At 23.9% G+C, this 11,942-nt stretch overlaps 1 protein-coding gene across 1 annotated transcript; it reads left to right on the forward strand.

Annotated features, from left to right (window-relative positions):
- Positions 1 to 1,433: 1,433 nt before the first annotated feature.
- LOC145842502 (kelch-like protein 28) lies at positions 1,434 to 4,587 on the forward strand. Its single transcript, XM_082949961.1, has 3 exons — positions 1,434 to 1,611; positions 3,158 to 4,003; positions 4,448 to 4,587. Exons 1-3 carry the CDS (start codon positions 1,434 to 1,436, stop codon positions 4,585 to 4,587), a joined length of 1,164 nt encoding a protein of 387 aa, XP_082806087.1.
- The last annotated feature ends 7,355 nt before the right edge of the window (positions 4,588 to 11,942 follow it).

Raw genomic sequence — 11,942 nt, forward strand, 5'->3', positions numbered from 1 at the left:
GTAAAAGAAGTGTTTAAGGCAATTGTGTTGACTGCACTTTTTTTATTTTTCAGTTTTATTTCAATCTTGCTTAAAATTATAAACTTAAGAAAACTAACTTTATTGGCACTCATTAAGCTTTAAGTTTTTTTTTAGTAAGAACAATGAATTATTTTAATAAGTTATTAGAATAAAATATGTTTTTATGTATCCGGAAATTATAAAACTTAAATTTATATGTATAAAATTATAACATAAGGGTTGTCACACACTCAAAATAACTAAGGATATTTGTATATATTTCGGACTGACCCAAGATGTTAATTTTATAATAAAAATTCATATCAGTTTGCAAAGAGTATTCAAACATTCAGGATAATTATATAAATAAATACCATAGATAGATAAATAAAGAAAATCTACGCATGACTCGGAACTATTTAGGTTTTCTAAAATGAACTCAATCTAGTTTTATTCTCAGGCCAGTATTTTAGACATAAATTTAGGGTTATTATAACTATCTAAAATATTCTTTATAAAGTTTAAAAAACAAACTAAAAATATTTGGTCATTTCACTTCTTGAAAAAATTTAGTGTTAAGTTTAATGTAACAAATATTCAAATAGTTTTCACATACTCTACTTAGTTTGATTCAAGTTCATTTGTTCTTTTTATCAAAACACAGGTTGGCTAACTTTATTATATATAGTTTTTTCAAGTATTTTTTTCTTTATTTTATTTTCATTATTGTTTTCATATACTTTTCTGTTTTACTATACTACTTTTCTATAAATATAAGTCTTAATACTTTATTATTTTTCTTATATCACTCCCTGCTCTAAAACCTTTAAACATTTTATTTGTTTTTATTTAAACAATACTGTAGTATTAAAATGATGTCTATTATTTTTAGAAATAGGAATCTGTAAGTTACAAAAAAAAAAAATGAGCTCAATTTAAAAAATGTATCAACTTTTTGTGTGGTTGAATATTTTGTTATTATTATGCTTTTTTTTACTATTTTAAAACCATTTGAAAGAGATACAAATTACAAATTCATAGTTTTATTCATGATTACTCACTAAGTATTTTTAATTAAATTTGTTTGATACAACAAAGAATTCTTATAGTGTTATTATATACTATTTTTTTAAGTGCTAACAAACTTTTAATTTTAACTTTAATATTTTTTTAATAATAGCAAGAATATAGTTAAGTAATTTAATTTATATAATTTTTAAGCAGAACTTTTGTTAATTTAAAACTGTTCTTTTCCAAGTTAAAAATTTTTTAGTCTTTAAAATTATTTTCCTAATAAACTATTTGTTACAAGTTATATCTTAGCAAAAAATATATAATTATTGGAATAGCCAAATATATTGAAACTATTACTTTCAGATTTTTTTATAACAAGATAAACAAAATATCATCAATTCATGTCAAGTGAATGTAATATGGACCACATTGATGTTAAAAGAATAAAGCTTGATGAAAACCATCAACAATTAGCAAGTGTTGGTGCAACTTGTAGAAATTCAGTAGTTGATTGTTTTCAAAACAAATGCATGCAGTTTTATTCAAAACAATTAGATGATAAAAGTGTACGAGCTTTTAATACTTTTAACAATACAGGTAAGATAATTCAAACAATATTTAACATTGACCATTTTTTTATAACTAGTTAATATTAGCTGTATTAAAAGAAATTTAAAAAAAATTTTAACATTAAATATTTTTGACATATTAGTTTTAATTTGTTAGTTATAGCAAAATTTTAATCCTTAAAAATTACTTATAAAAAATAAGACTTAGTACTGTTATTTGATATTAACAAAATATATTTTAGAATTTTCAAAACTTTAAACTCCATTAAGAAAACTTAAGCAAATATATTAAAAAAAAAGAAATTAAGAGCATAATAGAGCTTAGAGATATTTTTTAACATTAGTATTGATTTTAAATAAATTGTAAAGGTAAACTATAAGTAATTAATTCAATTAATAAATATTATGATAAACTTGGGACTTGTTTTTTTTTTTTAATTGTTCCAATATTATCTAATTTACTAGAATATTTTTACAGTTAAACTATACAGAAATCCAAAAACTCAAAAAAAATACATTTTTTTTTAACGTTTAATACTAAAGTATTCAGGAAACAATTCTATAATTTTGAAAACCTTTTTGTAAAGATTGAGATAAATTATCACTCAAAAGAGGAATATACATATAAAAATGTCTTCTTAAATTTATTTAGATATTTTTAAGATTTTTAAGATTTTTCTTTATTTTTGTAGAATAGTAGTGTTTGGTATTTATCTAAGGTTTTAGAAAGATTGTTTTAACTGTCGAAGAAGATATATTTATAACTATATAATCTTTTTCTGCTTTTTTAACTCATTATTTATCAAAGTATTTTATTGAACTCTTCTATTTTGTCCTCTAATATGTTAAAATTATTGATATTCAAGAGACTCTTAAAAAGTTAAGTTGTTTAAAATAAGTATAATAAATAAAACTAGTTGTTTTTTATGTAACTATGTTTTTAGTAGAATTTAAAAAATGTGTTAAAATAATGCAAAATAATATAAAATTTAACAAAGTTTAGTTTAAAAAGTCCTTTTTGTCGATTCCATATAAAAAACCACTTATTTATAGTTGTTTTTTTGCAATTAACGATAACTACCAAGTCTAGAAACTACGACTTAGATTAATACACAGCTAATTTTTAAAACAGCAATAAAGATATTTCCATCCTAATAAAAAATGTTGCAGATTTAAAATCTTTTGTATTTTGAAGACATTGTTATCTTATTTTCATATTAAACCCAAGAATATCAAACTTGATTTCAAAATATGTTGTAGAGTGCCAGAATTACATTCTTGTGGGTTTTTCCGTTTAGGGTCTGGATTTTATTAAATTTTATAAACAATTCCAAGCAAAATCTCCTATCAGTGATCTGCTTGTAGACTACCTCTATCTTACAATTTTTAATTAAAAAGAGTAATATTATGATTTATATTTAATTTATTAACAACAATTAAAAAATTCGTGTTGCAATAATTGATATAGAATAATATTGCGATAATATTTTTATTGATAATGCAGGTTTCTAGTTCTTAATAAGTATTAACTATTTTGAGCATTTTTATAATTATAATACAAGTATATTTTTTAGATGTATCAAATCTGAAAGAAGATGAAATCGTGTTAGCATTAAAAATAAACAAGCTTCTGCAAAGAAAAAATACAATTACGAAGATCAGCAAAATCCTTCAAGACAAATTAACAATTAAAAATGTTGTCGCATTTTATTGTTTAGCTAAATGTTACAACCTAGCTACTATTTCAAAGTCATCATTGCAATATATAGAACGTTGTTTTCCGATGGTTGTTGAAACTCAAAACTTTTTACATTTAGACCTCAGTCTTGTTGCAAAAATACTTGCAAGTTCTGAATTGGATATTCACTCAGAAGTTGAAGTATTTAACGCAGCAATTAATTGGTTGAAATACAACAGTGAACAACGTAGCAAATATGCAAAACAATTGTTACTAAAAGTTCGATTTTCTTTGGTGTCAGAACATGCATTAAAACATGTTTTAGATTCTAGCTCTCTATCAAATGAAATTCAGGAGTATAACAAAGAATTAAAAGAAATTTGTTTAAACCAGCTAAATAAAAAGACAGGTAGTTGTTATACAAACAGATATTGTAGTCAAAACTTGTTTAAGTTCTTAATTTGTGGTGGTTCGAATACTCACTCTTTAATATCTGCTGGTTTTATTAGTAAAAATAATGACGCAGTAAATACGGTAATTCAAGTAGATGGAAGTGACTTAAACAAAGCGAAAGTTCTTTCACCAATGAAATTTGAGAGAGAAGATTTTGAAGCTGTTTGTTTAAAAGGAGAAGTTTACGTATTTGGTGGTCGCGGTAAGTGTGGTACTAAAATAATGTCTGTTGAAAAATATTCACCTTCTAATAATACTTGGAGTGAAGTTGCTGATTCGTTCGATAATCGTGAAAACTTTCGTGCTTGTGCATTTATGGATAAAATATATATTGTTGCTGGATATTTCCGTCATAACTTTGAAGCAACTAACTCTTGTTTACAATTTGATACAAAAATCAAAAGATGGAAAAAAGTTGCTAAAATAAAAGAAAAAAGAAGTGATTTAGCGTGTGTAGTTTTTCAAGGAAATATTGTAGTTTCCGGTGGAATGGATAATTATGGTAATTATTTGAACTCAGTAGAATCATATGATGTATTTGGTGATAAATGGTCACTAATGCCATATACGATAAATAACAATGTTTATCATAATCTAGTTGTTGTTGAAGATAAACTATTTGTTATTGGTTGTGGATTTAACAATTGTGAAGTTTTTGACAACAACTGTAAGAAGTTTATAGCTTTGAAATCACACAACAGTATTATTTTTTTAAACAAGGCCGTGTCTATAGGAAACCAAATTGCAATGTTTCAAAATAACAGTTCATCAATAATATTTTATGATGTTGAAAAAGATGAATGGTCTAAAGAATCATTTGAATTCACAAAACATCTTCAACAATTCGCTTGTGCAAAGTTACCTTGGTATTAAAACATATTTTTTTGAAAAATACTGATTGTTGTTTTATTTTTTAAAATACTAGATTAAAATAAGTTTGGTATTAATAAACTTGTAACAAAAACACCTACCTATCAAAGTATAATTTGACTTTTGTGTTGTTATAATACTTACTAAGTAAAAATTTAAACCTTTTGATATAGTTTTAAGATCAACTTTAACTCAATATTTAATATAGTATTATTATTGTAAGTATGTGACAAAAGGTAATAAAGTAGTTACGATTGAAAAAAAAAAACAGTGTACAATTTGTTTGTTATTTGAAATATCTTAATACTCTTCGAGCTACTTACGTCTGAGTTTTAATTGGAAATGCTACAGTAAATGTTTGGCAGTTTTGACAGATACGCAGTAGCTTCCAAACAATTTTGATTTTTAGTTGATCTGCGATCGAATGCGAGTTATTTATATTTTAATTTATTTATGTGTTCCAATTTTATATAGATTAACACTAGCATAAATGCCTGGACTTATTAGTAAACTAATTTCTTAACAAACTTATATCAGTTAAAACTTAAAATTTCATGATCGAGTAGTTTTAACAATAAAATATTAATGTCAAACTCAACAATATCTATACAACGGTCAACCTCATCAGTTTTGTATAAGTCAGCGCTAATTTTTCTATAAAAGGATACTCGACATCTGCAGTTGTTACTAATAATATGCCATATCGTTAACTTAACCTATTTTATAGAGTTAAACTATAAGTATAATATATATAGATAAAAGATTAAACCTTGCTAAGTGCTTAGTCTCGTGAATAGCAATTATATAAGTAAATATAATAACAATACACTGCTATGAGTTTAAAACTTAAAAAAAATTGGATAAAAAGCTTTTAAGTTACAGAAATAGAACATTCAAACAACCTATCAAACAAGTTTTAATTTGTTTAAATGTAGAATACTTTATAAAAATAAATTCATATAGATAGTAATTTAAAGTTATATTAAATAAAAACTTTATTTTTGATGAGTTAAATTACACTAATTCTAATAAACTTACAAGCACTTTCTACGATATATAAGTATAGATCTTTTACTCATAGACAGGTACTCTCAATAATCTTAATTTATAAAAACAGAATATGGTTTAAAATGTATTTTATATATATATCAACAAGCAATTGAAATTGCATTACATCAGTAATATTTTTATGGTTATCTGACTTCACACATTTATATTCTAAATAAAAAACTAAAAGTAAAACATCACAAGAACTTTGCTTTTACATTAGAAACAAAAAGTTCAATTTTACAGATAAAATTTTCATATTTAGTATAACTATGACTTCAAAATAAATCAAAATCAGTTGAAAGGTTTTTAATATATGCTCTTAATTATAAGCTTTCATTTAAGATATTAATTATAAGTCTAGCACATGTATAAGTAATATATTTACTGTTTAAGTCAAAAAATCGAAGAAAATGTAATATTTTGGGTTAAAATTAGTTCTTTACGCCGCGACTTTTTTTTTGCAAAATTTTTATCTTTTATTTTAGATTCTTTTTAACTAAGGAAAATCACAACCGAATAATATGTCCTCATACGAATTTTACAATATGATCAAAATGTGCTGTTTTCCCTACCTCTACTGAATGCGTAGGCATACTGTTAGAGGTCAATGTTTAAACTGACTTAAGTAAGTAGATACTGCTGAACGTTCAGATTGATATAATTCAACTGTATTCGAGGGCTTATAAATGTAACAAACGGTTAAATATTATATGCTTTATGGCATAATGAAAACTCAGTTCGAGTTATACGCTAGTTATACAACGTTGCTAAACTCGAACCACTATTAGTAAGCTTATGCAGCATACGTCAATTTTTTAATTGAGTTTATTAAAATCAAATACTTATATAAATTAAAATTAAAAATTATGAATTTATTAATAGTAGTCTTAGATAAAAATTAAATGTTTTAGACTAAATAAACAATAACTTGAATAAAACCATATATTCAGCTAGCACTACTTATGTACAAAATGCCAAGAGTGTGGAGCTTCTTTCTGCTTGGCACGAAGTCTCTTGTGATCTATCGGCTGCTTATAAACATCTTGATTGCATAACATCTAAAAAGGGTATTTGTTGGCAAAAAAGCTCTTATGCGACGGTCATCAGTAATAATATCTATTCGAAATTATCATAATAATGAACAAAACTTTAATCTATTAAAAAGTTCTTAATAAACAATTAACTATTTTGTAAGTTTAATAAAAAATTAACATTCAGATAATTAAATCGAAAATAATAAAGATATATCCCCGAATTATATCATCTCGTTCATTTAATCTTTACTTAAAATTTATTAAAATGGAAGTTATTCTTTATTTAAACTTAAATAAAAACAAATCGTTTTAAAAAAAAATCTGCGCTACTTAATGCGTGCCAGTTTAAACCATTTAAGTAATTTTATGATATGTGGTAAGCTCATTAAACAAAAGTTAAAACTTTGAAATATATTAGATGACTAATCTTCTTTCTCGTAATGAAAACTGATTGTAATATGTCAATTGTTAGGATAACTTCAATAGATGGGATTATTAAAAAGTGTTAATTTTGTAGAAAATATGGTTCGCTCCTAAACTTCAATGTTAAGGATGAGCTTTGAGGCTACTGACTATAAGTTCTATATGCGGTGGGAATTTGTTTACATATAACCTTAGGTCTCCTCGTTTGGGATATTTCTGAGTTTTATCTAATATTTAAATTGATAACAACTAACATTAAACCTTTCTCGACTACATATTAAAAATTAGAAGTAAAAAGATTTTTTCGTCCAAATACGAAGCTAAACTTGTTTAGTTTTCCTGCGAACAAAAACTTCATTATTCTACTTATAAAAGTTTACTTTAAGCTCAGGACATACAACCAAATCAATATTTTTTTTATTGTAGCACATATTACTGTTTTACTTTATCAAGATTTGCTTATTCTAAAATTTTGAACATTTAGTATATATTTAACTTGAATTCTTCAATCAGTAGAATCTTGAACTCATTCAATTAAGATGAAAAAAAAAAAAAAATTTTTACTATATTGTAGCTTCACGTTTTTTCGAGATTATTTTATTTTTTTCAAAAAGTTTAGGTTTGTTTTCAAAACTGCTTGAGCTAGCTTTTAATTTAAATGGATACTATTTTTGTAAAAATTTCTTAAGACATTTAATTTGTCATCTAAGTTAAAATAGCATGTTGTTTTTCAGAGGTCAGTTGCAAAACGATGTTCTTTGAATAAACAGGAATAATTAATGTTTGAAAAATGCTAAAAACTTTTGATAATCAGTGGATTTGGTATGCAAAATTCGAATGTAAATATTTTCATTATTATTACTCAACTTTGAACAAATGTGTTTGTTGGCATTTTTACATCATTCAAAGATTTTATTACCCGATATGTTAAAGTGTGTGAACGTATGATTTACCATTATATATTAAATTTAAAGCATTGTGGTTTTCGATTATAATTATTTAATTGTTAAAACCATAATAAAACGAAATGCACATGAATTCAGACTATTTATAATTCATAATTTCTCTAGCTGCTAATTTAAATGACTTTAATGTTCAAGTAAGTTTAACGTGTCTATTTTTATATTATAAACGATCATTATAAATTAACTAATGATCTAATTTTTTTCAGTTAAACATTTAAATTAAATAAACAGTATTTTAGTAATAGTATCGATTTTAATACAACTCTAGCTTTTTTTATATTAAATAAGAGTTTTTCTCCGGTATTTCAAAGAGAATAAAGTTTATAAAAACTAAAAAGTTAATGGGATTCTCAAAAATAGGTTATTAATAAGTTAATGTTGACATCATATACAATTCCCTTACAGGTTTTATGCTTATGTGAATAGTTATTTAATCTAACATTTAAAATAAGTACCCGAGAATTTGAATTGCTCATGTGTTATTTTGAAACTAAACTATTTCACTCGAAATATAAGGAAAACTACAGTTTTTTGTAATAGACATGATGTTATAACTAATAAAGGTTAATTATGCGGCTTCAAACATACAAATGTTGCCGTATGAAAATAAGCAAAATACTTTTTTAAAATTATAAACATTTATTGCTAACTTCAAATCATTTTTAAAGTAAAGCTTTAATATCATTAAAAACTAAATTCTAGCAAAACAAGTTCTGAAAAAAAAAACTTATTAAAAGAAATCTTTAACAAACTTGAAACCTTTATTAAACAAAGATTAAGTAAAAACTTGTTAACTTAAACGAGCTTTAACTGGTTTAGATCATTATTATAGATTTTATCTCTATAAAATGTCTTAAATTTAAAATATGACCACACAGAGCAAATGTTAATGAAAAAAAAATTTAGTTACATAAAATATCTATTTAATTATCTGCTTATCCTTAGATTGAAGTAAAATTTTAGTTATGAAAGTTTTTAGTAGAAATAAATTATATAATGTGTATCCGAAAATTTGGAATGAAATTATTAATCATTTATTTTGTTAACCTACAACTATGGAAGGCTTTTGGCTCAGGTACTAATATTTTAAGTTAAAAATTAAACTTTAAAACCAAAAACCAAGGTCATATGTTAACAAGCGCGTCGAAATAGCACACCGAAATAAGGTTTTAACATTAAAGTTTAGAAGTAGACCGTAATTTATACATCCTACAAACTAACAATTTTTAAGAAAAGCAGCTATGTAAATCATCCAATCTGCAACAACCTTCCTAAAATTCAACATACTAAAAGTAGTCTTTATTTCTACAAAAACCTTTTTACCTAATTTATTGAATTAAGTCTAATTTTATTTGATAAACAAATAGTTTTTCTTAGATATTAAATAGTACAACCAAACTAGGTTTATCAATAACTTAGGCAATTAAATACAATTTTACTACATGACATATACACGGTTCGAATTACTTAAATGGTTTTAAATTACACGTAATAAGTACGGAAGAAACTGTTCAATAATGATTTGTTTCTTTAGGTTTATCGATTTTTTCTAACTTTTTAACTAGCGTTTGGCAACTCTGCATAAAACATAGTTCTGAAATTAAAGAAATAGCTTACTTTATACTTGTTCACTTTAGAAGGGAGGGTTACTTTCGCACGAGAGTAAAAAACAAATATAAATATTAACTATTATGAAATTTACGGATTGAAGGTCTTAATGACAAAATAAAAAAATATATATCTTCAAAGTTTACAAGCGAAAAATTGTCAACCGGGTTAATAGTGATCAAAATAAATTTAAGTTATTAAAAAATTATTCCGTTCAAAAATTACCCTTTTTTCAAAGTAGACTTTAATCATTTAAAATAATTTGGTAACTTTTTCACAGTTGTAAAGAACTTAGCTCTATAAAAACAAATGTTTTTAAAACTTAGCTGAATAAATAGCGGGCTCAAAAAAATTGTAACTAGCTTTAAGTCCTTTGGTTATAAACGACATTCAAAGAAAAAAAATAGGATACATGATTTAAGTTTTATGTATAAATTGCAGCATCTTTAAATAATATTCGATTAAGTTTAAGACTAAAGAACTATAAGTTCATTTTCGTTGTTGAAAAAGTATATCAAAAAAGTTTAATAAAATAAATAATTTACCTACCGAGGGTAACAGTGATAGTAAAAAAAAATAACCTGTTCAAAAATATCTCCGCTCAAAATTGTCTGCTCGTGCAAATGACCCTTTGTGCAATTTAGTCTCCTCGTGCAAATTTGACAGCTACCCCTTAATAACATGTATGCTGCTTTTTTATAAAAAATAAAACAGATTGACCTTAAAACAAAATCATTCATAACTGTTAGAACTTATATTGTCGTGCAACCCTTAAAATTTAAAATTTTGACAAAAAAATTAATATTTACCGCATTTGTTAGCTTTTTGCTGTAAGCCTCATTGCCAACATAATTAAGAAAATCTAATCTGACAACTACAGAAGTTTCGTTATGACAACAAGCAGCCAGGACTTTCACAATCAAATAAAAACTTGCTTTAAGAAGTTTTAACTTAAAGCAAAAATAACGAAATTTAATACTTTTTATAATTTAAATAATTTCTTACGTAGTTTTTTGTTACTTACTTAAAAATATTAAATGTAATTATTACGCTAAGTTGCTTTAAAACAAATACATTTAACAAAATTATCTTTAACAATAATAGTTTTTGTACTTAAAATAAAATTCTTAAGTAAAGTAGTTCTTAGAAAGTTAAAACGATTTTTTTTTTAATTTTATGTAATACATATTTACCCTTACAATAAATATGTTTTTAGTAAAGTTTAAAACAAAAACACTATTAAAAGTGTTTTAATATGCTTAAGATTTAATTAAAATTACGTTTTTTAAATTTCTAATGAGGTTTTGAGAAATTAAATTATATTCTTTGTTTAACTTTTCACATATGAATGACAGAAGAAAAAGTAACTAAAACAGTTTAAAAATTTGTTTTAGGGAACTACCGACTATAAGAAGATTTTTTATTAAAAATAAAAACCATAAGTTTTTTAAGATAAGCATATTCTATAGATTATTTTTAAACATCCATTTTTGATAATAATTTATTATTTTGATAATTACAACTACTTTTAGTATTTAAATTTAAAATAAAAAAAAAGTTAATTTTAGTTATAAAAACTCAAATAAAAGTTAATAAAAAATAAAATCCTAAATTATTTGTCTTAACATATTTTTATAAGTAATTTATTTTTTACAGTTTTTAATGTTTTCAAGGGTCACTGGTTCCTCTATTTAAGTTTGTATTTAAGAATAAGTTTTCTTTTTTTTTATTTGAAATAATTAAATTACCTTTGAAGTAGTTTATGTCGAGAAAAATCAGTTGCTTGCTAATACTTTAAAATTTTAGAAATAAGTTTGTGTATCTAAGTTTAAACGTTATTAAATATTTTTACGAACAGAATTAACAATACACTAAACTTCACTGTTTTGTTGTTCACAGATCTCTATATTAATAAAAAGAAATGTTTGAACAAAAAGTTTTTCTATACAGCCTAGTTTTAATTTAACTATAACTATTAAAGCATCAAACTAATTTTAGTCACAATAAAAACAAAAATAGATTATTTTAAATTTTATGCCACTAAAAAATATATACTATTATTGTTTCAATTAAATTTATATGTCCTGATGTTAAAGGGGTCTTAACAAGGCCTAAGAAGTTCTCATAATAGAACTCTATTACAGGATTCAGTCCTAGTGGTCGGCAAATATACAAAAAACTTGACATTCTGTTACAGTGTCTTCTAAAATTCCAGAAAAAATGTAAATATTGTTTTTTTAAATTTAAAAAGAATACTCTTATAATTTGTTTTTTATTT

Source organism: Thalia democratica, chromosome 1 (assembly GCF_965202585.1).
Source record: "Thalia democratica chromosome 1, ktThaDemo2.hap1.1, whole genome shotgun sequence".
Lineage (NCBI taxonomy): Eukaryota > Metazoa > Chordata > Thaliacea > Salpida > Salpidae > Thalia > Thalia democratica.